The sequence below is a fragment of the Pinus tabuliformis genome, chromosome 8 (assembly GCF_031772625.1).
Source record: "Pinus tabuliformis cultivar Carrire ecotype Pingquan chromosome 8, CPIR1, whole genome shotgun sequence".
Taxonomy (NCBI): Eukaryota; Viridiplantae; Streptophyta; class Pinopsida; order Pinales; family Pinaceae; genus Pinus; species Pinus tabuliformis.
The window spans coordinates 230,296,277-230,316,928 of record NC_142294.1 but is presented as its reverse complement, the minus strand read 5'-3'; the positions used below and the strand labels follow the sequence as shown (position 1 = coordinate 230,316,928).

Below are 20,652 nucleotides of genomic sequence, written 5' to 3'. Positions count from 1 at the left end.
TTTGACAGACCATTACACTTGAGTATGATGCATCTCAATACTATGTTTCTGGTCACATGACTGTATGTACAGAAATGACTCAGACAACATGATACTAGAGTCTTTAAACAAATCCTATGTGACCAGTTCAATCTAAGAATGATATTATCATACTAGCTGCATGCATACATTTCAAAAATTGAAAATCTTCACAATACAAAGTTCAAACAAATCAGAAAAGGCACATCAAGAAGTAGATATAATTTTTTGTCCTCGTGGCATAATTAACACCTACCTGACCAAGTGATACATTACTGCTATGCCTGCAAGCAAAAAGATACATTATTAGAAAATTAAACGCCATAAATTCAATAGAAATGAATCACTCCTATCTCATGACCTACATAGATATATAATTAACTGAGGCTGCACTGAAATGTAAAGCAGAGCTTAGTTTGAAAAATAATTCCCATGCAACAGAATCAGTCATTACATTTATAACAGAACTTAATTACCTCTTAGTATTTCTTGCTTGAAGGCATTTAGCAAAAGCTTCTGGAAAGCTTTCAAAACGCTTACGGACTGTCTCTAATGACTGTATCTGTAAGGCAGAAGGAAGCAAATTTTATTATCAGAAACAGTTTAAAGGGCTACATGAAGAGTAGACTCTGAAATAAGATAAACAAACAACCACTTCCAGTTACCAGATTGAATACTTAGTTCTTGTTGAATGCTGACGAGCATTAAAATGCTGGGAGAAATACTTCAACTACTTCATATTACACAATAAATCCCAGTTTTCTTCACGTATTAAAATTTTCACAAAACTTCTATTTGGAAACAAAAAGTGGCATTGCTAAGGTTGTTACATTCCTACTTGTTTATCAGACAATTCCCATTAATCATTATGCATCTATATATAAGATAATCTTGTGAATTAGTTATGAACATTACTAAGACAAATTATGTACCTCTCCAAGTCTTTGTCTTGCTCCAATAAGAGCGCCCACAATAGCAGATAAAACTGTGTACCAAATATACAGATCTAGAACATATATCTGCATAACATCCAAATGATGCATCAATGTTAGCTCTTATTTTCCAAACTGTTAACTGTAGGCAACAAACAATTAAATTGCATATTTTCAAGAATCGGTTATTGCAAAATAGTTAATCAGCCATTGACTTGTTCCAAAACAGAAATGGCATCAACAGTTTAGTTTAATTTTTACTTACAGCAAGAACTGGTGCCCACAGGCTAGCAATAGTCAACGCATTGTGATTATCTGCAGAATAATGAAATAGTTCATTTAAGGTATTCTTTATCAGTACTACTAGATGTACAAAGTGAATTTAAGTTCTCTATGAATGCATGCAGCAAACATCTCAGGATCTATTCCCAAATTTTCATATCAAATATTTGAAAAGAAATAAATAGCCACCAGTAAACACCATAGAATAAAACAGAAAAGGAAATGGAAGCTACTAATGCACCATTAATATGAATAAGAAGGCTCCTCCAATCATCTAATGGAATACAACAAAGATGCTCAGTGCATAATTATAATTGGCTGACCACTATTTTAAGTTCAGAATAACAGTGCCACCTGCATACAGCGTTGGGACACAGAATAGGGACTATCTCTACAATGTATTACTGCTGTTCTGTGACTATAATTCCATGAGTAGCAGATTAGGGACTATTTCTACAATGTTTTACTGTTGTGTTAATGTAGTCAGCATGTTTCTAAGTTCCATTGTCTAAAACAATGCCCTAGGTATCAGTTCAGCATCAGACTATATGATAAGCGTTATGTATTACAAATATAATCCTCCAGATTGCACAAGCAATAAACATCTATCACGCAGACTTCAACTGGTATGACTAGATTGCCTAATATCTTTCAGAGAGATTCACATTCTCTTTGCTGCCTTATGTTAAGTGTGTAACATAGAATACAAAACATCATTGTCCACCATCCAATAAACATATTGTGCCATAGAATTACTTATGTCCTTGAGGTATATGTGTTGATTTTTAATTCCAGGTTTGATTTACTTTTCCTCAACAATTAATTTATACCCAGAAAAAATTTTGCTCAATAAAATTCTGAAAACTGGTGAAAAATAAATACACTAGTATTTTTAAATAAAATTACAGTGGAAATAAAATATGAAAATCAACCATAGGAACAGCAAAACACAGAAATTATAACAAACTTGTGAACCTGGATTTCAGCCCACTGAATTTTCAGCCTCTTGAAATTCAGCCCTACTGGAAATTACCTGGCCCTGGAAAATCTCGGCTTCTACCTGTAAAAATTGGCCTCCATCTGTACGGCCTGTGCACTGGAAAAACTTGGCTCCCTTCCTGAACACAGGACTGGCTGGAAAACTTGGCCTCCCTTCACAATCTTGGCCTGCACAGAAAACTCAGTCTCCCTCTCTGAAGTCTCAAACTCTCTCTCCAAAATCTCTGCCTCCACAAATTTCTCTTCTGAAAAACCCCTGTCACACACCTTTCTCTTCTCTTTAGTCAATGAGCATTTCACTCCTTGAGAAAATCACTTGCTCAATCACAATGTGTCTCTCACATCTCCCTTACACTTATTTTATAATTCTATTATGTCAATCTCTAACCTTAATCTCCTAAGTGACCAATGGCTAGGATTAGATCTCAAGCCTCACTTGAGATAAATGATAGAGAATAGATCTAAGTTACTTAAATAATTAAATTATATATCTTGAGAAACTTGGCTTAATAGTCAACATTAATTAATTAAATAATTAATGTATTTTCAAATTAAACTTAGTAAAGAATCATAATCGTCATTTACCCTAAGTCACTTAAATAATTAAATTATTTATCCTGAGAAATTGGCTTAATACCAAATAGTCAACGACAATTAATTAAATAATTAATGTGTTTTTCCTAAGTTAAACTTAGGAAAGAATCTAAAGCGAACAAAGTTCATTCTTCAGGTTAAACACTCCAAAAGACTTGGAATATGTAGATCTCCATTGAGATAAAAGAATATATATTAAAATGCATGAATAAGAATGATGATACAATGAGAGTGAGAGGCTTGCTTATATACCAAGCAGGTGTCTCTTCATGGAGAGTGATGTCTCATTTAGACATGCCTCTTCAACCTAATTACTAATTAACTAATCATTATTTATGATTATTATCATTTACATTATTTCTTATATATTTTATTCATTACATTGCCTTCCTCCTCAAAGCTTGTTGATGCAAAAAGCTTGATCTCTTTTTCGGTTTCGAATGTCTTCTCATCTCGGCACTGTCATCTTTGTTGATACAAGTTGATATGATCTTCTTGTTGATTTGGGGTAGCATCAAATATGCTCTAAGCCTCAAATTTTGCAGGGAAGCTTGGGCACAGGTATTCCAAAGAACCCAAAAAACACCCAAAAGTGATTTTATTAAAATAATTAATATTTTTAATGGGATTCCTAAGTCTAAACTTAGGAAAATTAAAATATTAACGGGTTAATCTAATCAATGGTGAAACTTCTAGAAAAAGCCATGGATCAAGTCAAAACGATCTGAACCTTTGATGATGTTTTAATCTAGGCTGTTGATTGCTCAACAGGAAGATATAAGAAGGGACTTGAGGGTCATTTGGAAAACACACTAGACAAATACTCAGTTGCCCAAGAGAAATCGATTTTCGATTTTCTCACTGGTCGAAGTTCGGCAAGAGAAAATCGATTCAAAGGGAAAGTTGTAGGTGGAGGAGAGACAGAAAGGGTTCAACATCAATCAGCGAGACAGGGACGAAGACATAGAGCAACAAAAGGAATAGCATTGGGCAGATTGACGCTGGGAGAGGCAGCGCTGGCCTGAGTGACGCAAGCATTGCGCAGGCCAGTCCAGAGGCTAGAGAAATTGACGTTGGGCAAGCTAGAGAGACGTAGATGGTCAAGGAACCTCTCTCTCAGGTCAGACACTTGTTCAAGGACGTCTGTAGATATTTCCCAGTTCTATACTGCTGGGTGAAATTTTGTACATGTTGATTTTTGCTAAAGAATAATAAAACCCTCAACTGCTGCACCAGTTTTCCAACATTGGGTTTTTCCAGGGACAATTGTCCAAAAATAATAGTGTCATTGTGTTTGCATATGTGTCGGCATTTTACTTACATTTAATTTCTGCAATGTTTTAATTGTGAAGGTTGCAGTAGAATATGTTTCGATATTTGCTGTAAGAATACAGTAGATAACTTATCTCTGAAGTAATAAGTAGAAGAAGTCATATTAATCACTGCAGTAGGATTTCCATTTTAGAAATTTTCACATGGTATCAGAGCTACAGGGAAGCAGAAGAGAAAAGTCGAAAGATCTAACACTGAGAAAGGAAGGGAATTCAAAATCCCTGCAAGGGCAGAAATTCGAATCTCCCAGAGGATTGCGCAGTTCAAACCAAAGAGATTGGATTTCATGGGAAAACTCTCTCTGAGTGAGCCGACAGAGAGGTAAGTCTTTTCCAGTCGAAATTTATCAGTGGTAGAAGGAATAGTGAAGCAAAAGACTCAACAAGGAAGGCGTGGTTTTTCCTCCAGGAAGTTCTAGGATAGGTGAGCGTCAGAAGTTGGCACAATATGGATATTCAAAATATTCAAGATTTGTCTACCAGATTAGATGAAGAATTCGCATGCTTAGCTAATTCAGCATCAGCAAATGTTTGGTACATTGATAGCGGGGCTTCAGCTCATATGACTAGAGTACGAGAACATTTCTCGAGCTATCAAGAAGAACAGATGGACTTCCAAATAACTATGGGAAACAGAACGAAGTGTACTCCCGTAGGGAGAGGCACCATAGCTTTTCAAACGGAAGCAGGGACCGGCATCTGAGCCACCAATGTTCTGCATGTGCCAGGATTAGGGATGAATCTAATTTCAGTGTCCCAGTTACAGGACAAGGGATATGATGTATACTTCATCGGAAAGAAAGTATACGTTAAGCATCCAGGCTGGAAGAGGAAAAAGCAAATTGGGGTTCGAAGCAACAAGTTGTATAGGTTGCAGCTCGAATCGCCAATGGCACTGATAGGCAGCAACTATAATGGTGAGAAGAAGCAAAATGAATTATGGCACAGGCGAATGGGGCACTTATACCATGGGGCACTAAGGATGCTCAGAGAGACTATTACAGGGGTACCAATCCTAAGCAATGAACATGATGACTTATGCAAAGGATGTGTACTAGGAAAGTACGCTAAAGCAACTTTTCCCAGAAGTAACAATAGAGCAAGGGATGTATTAGGATTAATACACTCAGATATCTGCGGTCCTATGTCCACAAGGGCTCTTAGTGGTGGCGAATACTTCGTCACTTTTATCGATGATCACTCTAGAAAAACCTAGATCTATTTCTTAAAGACCAAGGATGAGGTCTTTGATCGTTTCCGAGAGTTCAAGGCTCTTGTTGAAAATATGACAGGGAAAAAGATAAAGGTATTGCGTTTAGATAATAGTGGAGAATATACAGACAAGGATTTCGCAGATTTCTATGCAAAGGAGGGCATAAAAAGAGAGTGGACAGCTCCATATAATCCGTAGCAGAATGGAGTGGCAGAACGGAAGAACTGAACTATTGTTGGGCCAGCCAAGGCCATGTTGTATGATCAGGATCTACCGAAGTATCTATGGGCAGAAGATTGCAACACAACAATATATATTCAAAATAGAACTCCTCATAAAGCATTGGGGAAGAGAACACTCAAAGGAGTATTCACAGGGAAGAAGTCAGAAGTCAATCATCTCAAGATATTCGGAAGCATGGCTTATTGGGTTGAATTTATTTGTGTCCAATCCACACAACGTTGCAAGCCCTGAATATTCAATATATTAAAACCCACATTGTTGGGCGCTTACCTCTGAGGGTTTTAATGTTTGGTGTTTTAATGCCAATAAAAAACCTTAAATGTGAAGGTTTTAATTCTAGGCGTTTTCCTTCAGTTGTTAACCCAATCAACTAATTCAACCTTGCAAGCCATGCATTCCATGAATCTATTAGTCTACTTAAGCATGGTAGCATGATGCATATGGATTTTTAAATTTTTAATGAACAATTTTTATTTTTCATGTGAAGGATAGCTTTTATTTTTTTCAGATTATTTGTGCCCTAGGTTCAACTTCAAACAAAATGCCGAGGCACTTGGACCCTATGTGGGAATATGGTAAGCCCAATGTTGTACCCAAGGGGGGTCAGTAGACAATATTTAACTTGCAAGTTGTGTAGCAAGCATTTGTCGAGGGGCATCAACCAATTGAAATTCGATTTGGGGCAAATTTCAGCACAAAATATAGAACTTTGCCAATTGGCAACTCCAAAAATCATTCGTAAGGCCTTTAAATCACTGCAAGATATAGATGACGCCAAAGATAACAAGGCAGCGATGCGAAGTCAACTTGCAAGCAAAAGAGTGGGGGGAATTGATAGTGCTTCTTCAGTATCACCTTCCACATCCACATTGCCCAACCCTTCAGTTGTCTCATCTTTTTTTGTTCCTAGAACCACACCTGGTGCACAACCTGGCATCAAATCAGCACTTAAAAAAGGGAAAAGGAAGAAGCTAACAAGTTGGTGGTTAGGTGTCTTCTATGGAATGATGTTCCTTTCGGCATTGTCAACACCAATCCATTCTACCAACCTATGTTTGATGCAGTTGCTATTATTGGCCCAAGGTACAAAGCCCCTTCCTATGAGTAGTTGAGAGTGCCTATTCTTCAAAATGAAAAGGCTCATTGCACTACTAGATTGGAAGAGTTTAGGTCATCATGGGAACACACTGGATGCACTTTGATGTTGAATGGTTGGACTGATCATAAGAGTGAGAACCTTCTTAACTTCCTAGTTAGTTGTCCCAAGGGGTCAATGTTTATGAAGTCTGTTGATGCACTTACACATATTAAAGATGCAAATTTATTATGTGAGTTGTTGGACACCTTCATATATGAGGTAGGCCCACAAAATCTTATCCAAGTCATAACAGACAACGTTGGAAATTATGTTGATGTTTGTAGGTTGCTTAGGGAGGTAATCCTAACTTGTTTTGGACACCTTGTGTTGCACATTGTATTGACTTGATGATAGAGGATATAGGGCAGATTCCTTTTGTGAGGGATATTGTTGAGTCATCCAAGAGCATAACAAAATTTATATATAATCATGCATCTATGCTTAGCTTGATGAGAAAATTCACCAACAACAATCCTACCATGACACAATTTTCCACCAATTTCATATCTCTCCAATCTCTATTGAATTCTATGTGGAATGTGAAGACTATGTTTATTTCATCGGTGTGGAGTCCTTTATCTTTTAGTCGCAAACTGAAGGGGAAGGCCATATGCAGACTAGTTTCAGATTAAGAAAGCTTTTGGGTCAAAGTGGATCAAGTGTGTGCCATTTCTAAACCTTTGGTAAGGGTTCTTTGATTGGATGATGGAGATAAGCCCACAATGGACTACTTGTATGAGGCCACGAATAGGGCCAAAGAAGCCATTCATACCTATTATGAGAATAAGGGGGATGAGGGGTTTGAGAAACAATAGTTGTTATGGAGAGTGATTGATGAGCAACGGAACAATACCCTTCATCGCCCCATTCATGCTAAAGGGATCTACCTCAACCCCGCATTTTCTTACTCATGTGGTTTCAGATTTGATGCGAAGGTGATGGATGGATTATTCACTTGTGTTAAGACGATGATGTCATCTGAGGAAAAACGTGAAGAGATTTCTAACAAAATGGATATATAGCATGGTAGGTGACACATTTGGCTTTAGCATGGTTGTTAAGAATAGGATGACAAAAATGCCAAGTAAGATTCAGTTTGTTTCAATTTTCAAATTTCATTGTCTCTTCAAATTTACTTCAAGTTCCAAATTTCAATGTTTTTATTTTATTTTATTTATGTTTCCCTTATTTCTTTTACCTTGCAGATGTTTGGTGGACAAGCTCTGGTGGCAAAGTACCCCATCTCCAAAAGCTTGCCATTTGATTGCTTAGCAAAACATATAGTTCCTCCGGCTGTGAGTGCAACTGGGGTATATTTGACAAAATACACACCAAGAAGTGCAACAAACTAAAAATTTTTGAATTTATTATAAATTATAATCTTTTATTTTATATCTAAATTTTCTAATTACTAATTTATAATCTATGACTCTGATACAAGTTGGAGTCCCAACACCTTAATGACATGTCCTATGTCTACTACAATCTTCGATTGTGGGTGAGACAACTTCAAAAAACCCTTGACGTGAAAGCCATCTCATTGGATCATATTGACACCACTATTGCAAGGAGGGTTGGAACCGAGAGGTCTGTCATGGTTTTCCTTGACTAGTAAGAGGTGGAAGCATCAAAGGAGGTAGCAGCTGCAAAGGAGACAGAGGTAGGGGAGGAGGAAGAGGAGGAGCAGGAACAAGACGTGGAGCAGGAGCAGGAGGAGGTGACACCATCTAGCATGGGAAGTAGCAGAGAACAGAGGTAACCTCCTATTTTTGCTTCTAGAGGATGTCAGAGTCCATTTCTAGCCTCAGGGGCAGGACCTTCTTTCTCTAGAGGAAAAACCATTCCCTATTCTGATAAAAGGGGCAAAGGAACTCAGTGACTCACTTGTTTATGACATGTAGATAATCCATGGTGATGAGATACATTTATTATATTTTTTATTGATATTTTTACTCTTGAGGTTGAGACAGGACTCAGGACTCAGAACGTGATTCACTATTGATATGTGATGTAGCAATAGACTTCTTATACATCTTATATATTAGTTTTCTTTTCATATTTATGTGGCAATACATTTATCAGATGTGAATACTTTAATTTTTGTACTTTTCTTAATTTCACTGAGTTTTTGCTGATTTTTTCGAATTTCTCTCGACTTTTTCAATTTTCATACCCTGTTGATTTATTCCCGAGTCCAACTTTGGCAATATTGTTATTTATTATATTTTTAGCATTATTATGTTTATAACATTTCCAACCTCTTATAGAATGCTTTGTCCTCAAAGCATAGTAAATTGGATTCTCTCCAGTTGAGCACATTTCCAGGGTAGAATGAAGTATAAATGCTTTTAGGGGTTTGACTTCATTTGTGTCTTGTGTGTTAGTGAGGTTCCTTTGTATCATTTGCATCATACTCTGAAGCCTTTTGACCTGATTGTTTAACATTAAAGCTTTATGCTTCCTGGCGTTATATTTCCCTTATTTTCATCACCGTATGTCTGATTGTGTTTCTTACCCACTTTTTATTAATTGTAATTGATTCCCCTTGAGAGTGGAACCTTCAGCACCATATAACTTGTAGTGTTGACCTTGCCAATAAAAATCCATGAATTGTTCAAAGTTTGTGGTATAATTTCCTAACTGCATCAACCATTTTGCACCTAGCACCATATCCATTTCTTTGAGTGCTAGAGTGTAAAGTCCTGTTTGTAGTTCCAATTTTTGTATTTGATGTAAGACTTTTTGTCATCTTCCAAGTTCTTTGACCTTTTGTCCATTACTGACCGTAACGGTAAGGTCCATAGTGAAGTAAATGAAAAGAACAATGTTTAGAGGATATGGACTAAGTAAAACAGACCTGAGTATGTTTATGAAAAAGAGGAATATATTAAGATAGAATAAAGTATATCAATGCAAGAAAAGAAGAAAGGAGCAAAAGAGCATACTCTTTGAGACAAAATCATGCCATGAATACCGTAAGTCCTTCTCAGCTACAATTATTCTAGTCGGCTTTACCAATGGCTTTATCTGCACAAAGCATCCATAAAGTAAAATAACTAAAACAGTTTGAGAAAAACAGAGAAGGATAACAATAAAAGAAAAAGTAGTTTACATATTTAATCAAGCATCATGAGATTATTGGTACTTCTCCAAAAGAAAGACTTGCCTCAAGAAAATAAGCAAAAGAAAACTTGCAACCGAAAACCACCAACCAAAAAAGCACATATCTGCACTTACAATCAGTCCCAATTGAGTCAGTACACATACAATAACAAACAAGATGTAGCCCCAAATACCAATAAGCGACAACTTAAAGAACATAAAGTCTTTGAAAAGATCCCACAAGAAACTTCCATGGCATAACAGTCCCACTTATAATAAAAAGAACTAATTACACAGCTTACAGATTGCTCCATAAAAAAATACATAATTAAAGAACAATCAATTGAAAGACAGATATATATAAAGAAAACAATCTGAAAATAATTATACACTATCACTCATGACTCCTTCAACGAAAATACTGTCAATGACTATAGTTATATGAGTCACATGTAAGGATTCGCTTTCTATGGGATGGGATACCACCATCAATCATATGGTGTTAAACCTTCGTTGGAACATTTCCACTAATCCCAAATGCTAATCCTAGCCTATTTAAAGATGAAGACCCCTTTTATTTGCCTCTCACTCTTCACATTGAGTATTTGTAAGCATTTGTGAAAATTTGGATAGTTCAAAGTTGTAGGATAGTTTAGAGCTGATAATACCCATATAGTGTGAAAATTTGGTGACCCGAATCCCTACTGCAGCAATTGATTAAATTTCTCCTACTTGTTAATTTATGATCAATTTATTTACAATGTTACACAGTAAACATCAAAATAAAATCTACCTTCACAACATAAAATACTGCGGAAACAAAACACTGCACAGTTGAGAAATAAACACACACACAATTACACCGTTGTTTTTGGAAAAATGTCCCCAGAAACACCCAATGTGGGAAAACCGGTGCAGCAGCTGAGGTTTTTAATCATTGGATGCCCAAACCAGCTATCCGATATAGAGAATAAACTGGCAAAGAGGTAGTGAGAAAATGTCTCACACTTGTCACTGCAGATCCAACACTAATTCGGGCTCTAGATGAGCTTCCCTACGCAGTCTCTGCGTGGGCTCACGCAGTCACTACTTCACAGCTCAAGGGACTGCGTCACCCTCTCCTTTGATCTTCTACCCACTAGAAACTCGACTCCCTAGCCTTCTGGACTCACACCCCAGCGTCTGGCACTAGATCTCGACTGCTCCCCAGCAAAATTTCTGACTCCCTCTGAAGCATTGTCTTGCCTCTCTGGACCTCTCGATGCCTTCACTGCCTTGCACTCACCGAGACTATAAAAATTTCCTTTCGTCCTTACTATCCCTGCCCCTCATAGCAAGAAAATCACTCGATCTCTCTCTGGCAACTCAGCGTTGCTACTCTTGAGAAATTCAATCTCTAGATCTCACTATCTCGGTGTGTTCTCCAAGTGCCCATCAAGCTCCTTCTTATAATCTCTCGTTGGAACACCAACAGACAAGATTAAAACATAATCAAAGGCTAAGATTAATTGGGAGTTGATCCTCGTCTTTATCTAGAAGATTCACAACAGATTTAATTGATACCCTTAATCAATCACATTTCCTAAATTTTGACTTAGGAATACATTAAAAATGATTAATTATTTTAATTAAACCATCTCTATGTGGAATTTTCCCAAACAATTTCTGGGTCTTGGAGAATGCATGTGTCTTAGCCTCTCTGCAAAATCTCGAGGCTAGAGCACATCCGATGCTACAAAAATCAACACTCCCACTAGTGAGGAATGTGCTCTAATGCTGCAACCCACTGAAGCAACACCCTGTTTATGCACCACCTCTTGTTACGTTGTTGATGTTTGGTTGTTTCTGCCCACCAACTATAGCACAACTCTAAAAACTTTGCATCCATGCTACTGCTGAACTGTTGCCAGCATTACAACATGGAGGACAAGGCTTACATGTTAGTTTTGTAGCATCAGATGTGTTCTAATCTCAAAATTTTGTGGAGAGGCTAGAATACATGAGTTATCGATAACCTAGAAATCATTTCTGAAAGTTCCACCTAGTGTCTCAATTAGATTATTAACTGATTTTTAAATATTTCTTAAGTCTAAACTTAGGGAATATGGTTAATTAATCAGTACTAATTGAGATAACGTGAGAAACATCTAGAAACTCACACAGATCGATAGGGAATTGATCCGAGACATCGATTATGTTTTAATCTTGGTCATTGGTGCCCCAACACAGGTTTATAAGAAGAAGTCGATGGGTAGATGGAGAACACATTGGAGACACTTGAGAAGTTCAATTTCCTTGGCAGTTTGATTTCCAGAGAGCAACAGCAGTTGTTGGAGAGCTAGAGATCAAAGCAAAGACAATGAGGGGCAGGGACAGGAATCCGAAGGAAGTTTTCCAGATCTGGGGCGGCAGCAGCAAGTGACAGAAGTGATCCACGCAGAAGCAATGCAAGGACTACACAGTAGCTGAAGCTGAGCAGTTTGATTTAGCTGGGGAGGAAGTCGATTTAATTTCTAAAGGCCGGGAAAGTCTTCCAGAGGGCCGAAGAGTCACTTCCAGTGGCAGAGAAAAGCAAGACGGCTTGCTCAGAGGCTGATCTAAGCCACACATGTGAGAGGCAATGCAAGGACTGTGCAGAGAGCCTATGCAGGGGTTTGGACAACCAATTTTTTTGGAGACAGTACCGGAATTGCTTGTGGAGTGAGAGAATTTCTTCTCTGACTATTTTTGTCAGATACTTGTTATTTGGATTGCCAGTTGGGCATCCATAGATTAGACTCAAATTTCACAGCTGCATAATAATAAAACTCTCAGCTGCTAAACCTGTTTTCTCAAGCTGGGTTTTTCCAAGGACATTTGTCCAAAAATATTTGTGTAAATTTTGTGTGCGCTAGATTTTCTCAATTCCAACACTATTTTCTTCCGCAGTTAATTTGTGAAAATCACAGTATGAATTATTTGATATTTGTCGTAGTAGACAACAGATACATTGTTAAATAAATTAACCATTAGAAAAATAATTTCCAGTGGTTGTGATAGATGAAATTTTCACATGGTATTAGAGCGTGAGTGACCAGTAGAGAAGCTCAGAAGCAAAGAAGGGAATTTCGCTGTTCAGAGAGAGTAGTAAACCGAAATTCTCAGAGGTTGCACAATACCTAGACAAGCAAATCGAATTGTTCGGTAAGGTTTCAATTTTCAGTTGCAGGCTTACAAAAAATTTGAGTTGCCCGGAATAGTGATTCCAGTAGTGAGAGGGAGCAGCAACAACTCAAATTTTTGCTGAGCAGATTCCTTGGTTGGACGCAGAGGGTTTTGCAGCAGCAGAATCAGCATCAGGTGGAAGAGAAAAGCAGACACAATAGAGGGATTCAATTTTTCCAATCAGATTGGCAGTAACAACTAGCAGGACTGCACATGCCAAAATGGAGTGTGAATAGCAAAGCAACAGCCAAACAGAGGGAAAGAGGGAGTTTTCAACAAGTTTGTTGAGATGGCCAAAGCTAGGCTTAGAGACTAGGACAGGTTGGAGGGAACCTCCAACTATGTCATCTGGAAGGCCAGAATGCCCTTTTTTCTAGATGAATATGGCTTGAAGGCCTACGTAGACAATGTGGTAGCATTTCCCCATGATGCAGATCAGTTGAAGGAGTACAGAAAGGAAATGGCAAAGGCAAAGTAGATGATTTTGGATGGAGTCTACGATCATATAGTCTCACATATTTCTAGCAAGAATACTGCCAGAGAAATGTGGGTATCTCTCTCCACGCTATATCAAAGTTCTTCCAAGCAGTGGAAAATGTTTCTCTAAGAGAAGCCGAGGACCATTGGGATGCAGAAGGGTGAAAGCATAGATCCCTTCCTCACTTGGATTCAGGAGGTCTGTGATAAGCTAGCAGTCGTTGGGAAGGCGCCCCAACCTACAAAGCTTGTACAATTGCCACTAAATAGTGTCTCATGGGACTAGCAAGTGTTGCCCAAAGCATATTAGGCAGAGACACTTTGCCTGGTTGGGACAGAATGTGGGTTGATCTGCAGCAGGAATTGAGGCGAACTCTAGTAAGGAGCAACATCAACAGTAGCAGCAGCAACATGGTGAAGAGTGAGAAGGAAGAGGAAAATAGGACCTTAGCATTGAAGGGTCCCAGTCAAGGGCGAGGGGAGCAAAAGAAGAAGAAGAAGGACCAGTCAAACGCCAAGTGCTTCAAATGTGGTGAGCTTGGTCACTACAGTATGCAATGTCCTCTTAGGAAGAAGGACAAGCATGAGAAGAAGGACCAAGTGGTATTGTCAACCGAGATAGACAAGTTGCCCTCCAGGTTGGAGGAAGACTTCGTTATGATGGCAACCATACCTCTAGGAGTAAGGTGGGGCGAGATGGAGTTGTAGTCCATAACTGCAGAGATTGGGCAGGATCCTTGAAGTGTCCTTCTCGTGGATCAATACCTTGTTACGGGGAACCACAGTATTCAGTAGCAGGATGGATCAGTGTTAGTGATGCAATCAGATCTAGAGTGACAGTTGCAAACTAGTAGCAGTCAAGTTTTGAGGAGCGCAGTGCAGTGTTGACAGCATAGTAAGTGGCTCAGTGCAGAGTTGGCAGCAGCGTAGATTTCTTGGTAGATAGTGTAGTAGCTAGTAGCAGTCAGAGACTCGGGAGACAGATGCAGCATACTGAACACATTTGATTCAGTATTTAGGATGTTTCTTAGTTGCAATAGTTTCAGTTGCAACAGCAACAGATGAGAGGGAGTTGTAGTGCAGATGCAGGGTTGGTAGCAGTATGGCAGTGTCAGTAGCAGCACAGATGCAGCATCAGAGTTGCGGAGTGGTTGTGTTGGAATTTATAAGTCTAACCCATTAGAAACCCTTCATGTACTTTAATGATTTATTCCTACCTACTTGTTCTGTTAATTAACAAGTTATTTACCATGTAAATACTGGAAATAAATACAAGTACATGCTCAACACATTACAAATCATCAACTGAAGCAAACAAAACAAACACACAAGTGACACCATTGTTTTTGGACTAATGTCCCTAGAAAAACCCAATACGGGAAAACCAGTGCAGCTATCTGAGGGTTTGATTTATAAAGCAGTTTTAGAATACAATCTGGCTGCCATATTCGGCTCACCCAACAGAGAAAAATATTGGCAGTGGTACCTCTGTACTCGAAAGCAGATATTCTGGCTGAAACCCCGGAGAAAGACTCTAGCAGCTCCACAGCTCTAATCTGCCCCACGAAACCCCAGCGTCAGCTTTCTCTGGCCCAATGTTAGCCCAGCGTCACTCTGGCTTGGCCTGCGTTAGCCTCTGGAGGCACTGCGCCAGTCCTTTGGCCCTTTGCGTCACTCATGTTGGCCCTCTGAGGCACTGCGCAACTCCTGGCTGGCTCTGCATGAACCCTTGGCTGGTTCTGCGTCCCTCTATCCGGCTACTGCGTTGATCATCCCGGTGCTATCTCTACCTCTCTGCGTCTGTATTCACTGCCCTCAGCTGCAACTCTAATCACTCTCTCAACTTTCTCAGCAAACACAGCCCCAGAAAGTCGAAATCTTGATCTCTTGGTGTGTTCTCCAAGTGACCCTCAAGCCTCCTCTTATACTTTTCTCGTTGACAAATCAACAGCTGAGATTAAGTCCCTAATCAACGGCTAAGATTAGATCTGGCTTGATCCATGACTTTTGGACCATTCTAACACAGTTTTATATTAATTCACATTAATATTTTATTTTCCCTAAGTTTAGACTTAGGGACTCCATTAAAAATATTAATTATTTTAATATTTCCCAAACTGTTTAGAATCTGCCCAAACCCTTTCTAGGTATTGGAGATCTCATGTGCCTTAGCCTCTCCACCAAATTTTCGTGGCTAGAGCACATCCGCCGTTACCCCAAATCAACAAGTTGGTGGGCAAGATGGCTAGACATCAGCAGCATGATAAGAGGTGATACAAAGACAGGATGTTGTGGAAGGGTGTGCAACACTAGAACACAGTCCTGGCTAAGAGAGAGCATTAGTTTTTGTAGCATTGGATGTGTTCTATGTTGAAGTTTCTAAATTTACTTAGTTAGAAACCCTCCATGAACTTTATCTGATTTATTCCTACCTACTTGTTATTTTCCTTAACAAGTTATTTACAATGTAAATACTGAAAATAAATACTAGTGCATGCTCAACAGCGACTAAAAGAAACAGAAACAAACACGCCATATGACACCATTATTTTTGGACTAATGTCCCTGGAAAAACCCAATGTAGGAAAATTGGTGCAACTATCTGAGGGTTTTCTTATTAATCAATATCAGAGTACACTCTGGGTGCCGAATCTGGCCTACCCAACAGAGAATTTCCTTGGCAGTGATACCTCTCCAATTTCTGACAAATCTCCTAGCTGAAACCCCGGATAAACCTTCCGGTAGCTACTCAGCCCCAATTTGCTCCAAAAACCCTAGCGTCAGCCTCTCTGTGGACTGCATCAGCCCCTCTCTACCTCACGCTGGCCCAGCGTCACCCCAGATGGGTCTATGTCAGCCGTGGGAGGCCCTGCGTCAGCCCTCTGGCCCTTTGCGTCAACAACGCTGGCCTCTCTGAGGCTCTATGCAGCTCTCGGCTACCTCTACGTGGCACTGTGTGATCCATGGTTGGCTCTACGTCACACTCTTTGGCTACTGCACTGCTCTCTCGGCACTATCTCTGCCTCTCTGTCTCTCTGTACTCAAATGCCCCTCAGCTGCATCTCCCAATCACTAATTCTATCTCTCTTAGCAAACCCCGATCTAGAAAATAGAATGATTGATCACTCTGGCGTCTTCTCCAAGTGACCCTCAAGCCTCCTCTTATACTTTTCCTGTTGACATCTCAACGGCCGAGATTAAGTCCCTAATCAACGGCTAAGATTAGATTTGGCTTGATCCATGTCTTTTGGACCATTCTAACACAAATTCATATTAATATACATTAATATTTTATTTTCCCTAAGTTTAGACTTAGGGACTATATTAAAAATATTGATTATTTTAATATCTCCTAATCTGTTTAGAATCTACCCAAACCCTTTCTGAGTATTGGAGATCTCATGTGCCCCAACCTCTCCACCAAGTTTCGTGGCTAGAGCACATCCGATGCTACCCCAAATCAACATTCTAGTCTCGAAACTTTGTGGAGAGGCTAAATTCTAGAATACATGAGTTCTCCATAACCCAGAAATCGTTCCTGGAAATTCCACCTAGAGGTGTCTCAATTAGATTATTAACCAACTTTTAAATATTTCCCAAGTCTAAACTTAGGGAATACGGTTAATTAATCAATATTAATTGAGATAAGGTGAGAATCATATAGAAACTCACGCGGATCGAAAGGGAATTAATTTGGGCATCGATTATGTTTTAATCTCACAACCCGGAAATCATTCCTGGAAATTCCACCTAGCGGTGTCTCAATTAGATTATTAACCGACTTTTAAATATTTCCCAAGTCTAAACTTAGGGAATACGGTTAATTAATCAATATTAATTGAGATAAGGTGAGAATCATATAGAAACTCACACGGATCGAAAGGGAATTAATTTGGGCATCGATTATGTTTTAATCTTAGTCGTTGGTGCCCCAATAGAGGATTATAAGAACAAGTCGATGGGTAGATGGAGAACGCACTGGAGATACTTGAGAAGTTCGATTTCCTTGGCAATTCAATTTCCAGAGAGCAGCAGCAGTTGTTGGAGAGCCAGAGCTCAAAGCAGAGATAGTGAGGGGCAGGGACAGTGATCCAGAGGAAGTTTTCCAGATCTGGAGAGGCAGCAGCAAGTAACAAAAGTGACCAAGAAGCGGCATAAGGACTGCACAGTAGCTGAAGCAGAGCAGTTCAATTTAGCTGGGGAGGAAGTCGATTCAGCTTCCAGAAGCCGAGAAAGTATTCTAGAGGGCTGGAGAGTCACTTCCAATGTTAGAGACATGCAAGACGACTTGCTCAGAGGCTGATCTAAGCCACACGTGTGAGAGGCAACACAAGGACTGTGTAGAGGGCCTACGCAGGGGTTTGGATGGCTAGTTTCTCTAGAGGAGCCAGTGCCGGAATTACTTGAGTGAGAGAATTTCTTCCCTCTAATTATTTTTGTCAGATACTTGCTCTTTGGATTGGCAATTGGGCATCCATACTTTGTACTCAGATTTCGCTACTACATAATAATAAAACCCCCAGTTGCTGCACTAGTTTTCCCAAGTTGGGTTTTTCCAAGGACATTTGTCCAAAAATAACTGTGTAAATTTTATGCGTGCGCTAGATTTTCTCAATTTCCAGCGCTATTTTCTTCTGCAGTTTATTTGTGAAAATCACAATGTGAATTATTTGATATTTGTCGTAGTAGACAACAAATAAATTGTTAAATAAATTAACAATTAGAAAAATGATTTCTAGTTGCTATGATAGATTCACAGTACAAAAGATCCAGAGAGTTTCCAGTAGTTGAAGATTAGAGTGAGTAGCTAGCAAAAGCACCAAGAGGAAAGCAGCAAAATCAAGAGCAAAGGCAGAGCACGAGTACAGTGACCAGTACGAGCACGAGTTCAGGTGTGAGTGCTCCTAAAGCTTCCCAGAGCACAGAGCAGCAGATTATGAAAATGCATTAGGAGGATATGGAGGTGGATATTCCTAACTCCACTGCTGGCAGGAGGAACCGTGAGGTTCATGCTACACTTAGGGATGCTTATTAGTTTGTGGGGACTCTTAACACAGGCAAGAGAGAGCGGACACAACCAGACTGGTACATTGGCTAAACGGCATTAGCTAGTTGATGGATCGCAAGCCTTCTAGCTATCAGGAGGTCGCACAGCAACAGGTGTGGCGAGATGCAATGGTTGAGGAGTATTCTTCTAGGTTGTACTGAGACCAACAGAGAGGGCAATGGTTGGATCACAGCGGATCTACAAGATCAAGCACGGTGAAGATGGTAGCATTGAGAGCTATTTATGCATTGTACACAGATTAGTACGCAAGATCATCCAACTACAATATATACCTACAGATGAACAGGTCGCAGATATACTGCAACAAGATTTGGGGAAGGTGAGGTTCATCTTCTTCAGAGACAAGTTGGGTATTATGTAGAACACCTTCCTCGTTGAGAGGGAGTGTTAGCTTGTGTAGCTCAAACGGGTGCTCTAGTCTCAGTTTGTGTCCATGAGGCTAGGGAACACATTTTTCTCCAACCCAGAATTTGTTTTGTGAGAAAAGACCTTAGTTAGATTTAATCAAGCAATTAATTAAATTTTCCTATGTCTAACTTAGGGAAATAGCTTAATTAATCAGTATTAATTGGGGTAAATCGATTTTCCTCTAGAGACATCCAGAAAAGTCACTTGATGGAGTCAAAATGATCTTAGCCATCAATTGTGAAAAGATCATGGTCATTGATTCGTCAACAAGACATAATAAGAGGAAATCAAAGGGCACTTGGAGAATAGAACGAAACACAAAGAGAAATTTGTAGTGAGAGCAAGGGTGCAGAGGCAACAAGGACATCAATAGCAGGGGTTTCAACAAAGATTTCTGGAGAGGATTCTTCACAGCGATTTCTAGGGAGATTTGGAGATCGATTTTTCTATAGTGAGAAGTCAATTTTCCAACAATGTGAGTTGTTCCAGCAGGGGCTGTGAATTACCCAGATAGACAGTGCAAATTTCTCAGAGAGGAAAATTTCCAAAGCAAGGATATTTTCACAGTAGAGATTGATTTGCACATGAGGATCGATTTACTAGAGGAGACGTAGATTTTCCAGTGGAAGCCAAGACTATTTACCCAACCAATGTGAGTTGTCAAGAGGGTCGAGTTCCTCAGATAGGCAGCATGTTTGAGCCAGAATCAACTTGAGAGTGATGTCGAATTGATTTTGGTGGGTAGAACGGCTTCCAAGAGGTCAAAGGAGTCTTGCAGAAGTGAAGATATAATTTTGTCAGAGCTATACCAGCGTCAGGCAAGCAGTTGTAATATTTTGTTGAAGAATTCATAATAAAACCCTCATCTACAAAACTAGTTTTCCCCTTAGGGTTTTTCCAAGGTCAATTGTCCAAAAACATTGGTGTTCATTATTTGTGTGTGCACATATTTCTCAATTATTGTAGCATATATTTTTTGTGAAGTTGCAGTTGTGTTTTATTCAATATTTGCTACAAGCTAATTGCAGTTCACAAATAACCTGAAAAGGTAGAAGAATAATAACCAATAATGCTATAGAAAATCAAAATTTCACAAGCTCAATTGGTCTAGAGATAGACATGAATTTCTTTGATATTATTGCTAGTTGTTGTTAATCATGGGTTCAACTCTCTTCGATTTTATTTGAACAAGGGCCCCTAATCAGGGTCGACAGTTTCCCTGGTTTACCATCCACAAATGTGGGGAAGTACTCTAGGGTTACCTGTGCTTTCATGCAAGTGTATATATATATATATATATATATATATATATATATATCACTGTCATCCTCATCCTGTCATCCCATAAAAAAATTGGGGTGCACACTAGCCATCCCGAAAACACGTACCCCCATCCTTATCCCCATCGACCCTTGTCCTCAAAGCATGCAACATGGGTATAAAAAGGAATCCATCAAAGCCCAACCTCTATTTTAATCCAACTTTCATAAGTAGTCCCATGACTCAACAACATCATGACATGTGGCTATTTACAAAACTTACAAAAGTGTGCGTCAATGATTTATTTTGGAAGGGGGTGAATAGAGATATTCAAATCTATGTAAGATAGTGTGATCAATGCCAAAGAAACAAAAACGAAAATG

At 39.1% G+C, this 20,652-nt stretch overlaps 1 protein-coding gene across 3 annotated transcripts in view; it reads right to left on the bottom strand.

Annotated features, from left to right (window-relative positions):
- LOC149234971 (callose synthase 9-like) overlaps positions 1-20,652 on the bottom strand; it is a 385,867-nt gene that overhangs the window by 161,375 nt on the left and 203,840 nt on the right. For all 3 annotated transcript variants that reach the window (XM_089372025.1, XM_089372026.1, XM_089372024.1), the window contains 6 exons: positions 9,917-9,977; positions 9,696-9,777; positions 1,216-1,265; positions 951-1,037; positions 495-580; positions 275-302 (listed from right to left, as the gene is read on the bottom strand). In XM_089372025.1, the coding sequence (XP_089228151.1) occupies positions 275-302; positions 495-580; positions 951-1,037; positions 1,216-1,265; positions 9,696-9,777; positions 9,917-9,977 (394 nt within the window). The remainder of the gene's footprint in view (positions 1-274; positions 303-494; positions 581-950; positions 1,038-1,215; positions 1,266-9,695; positions 9,778-9,916; positions 9,978-20,652) is intronic.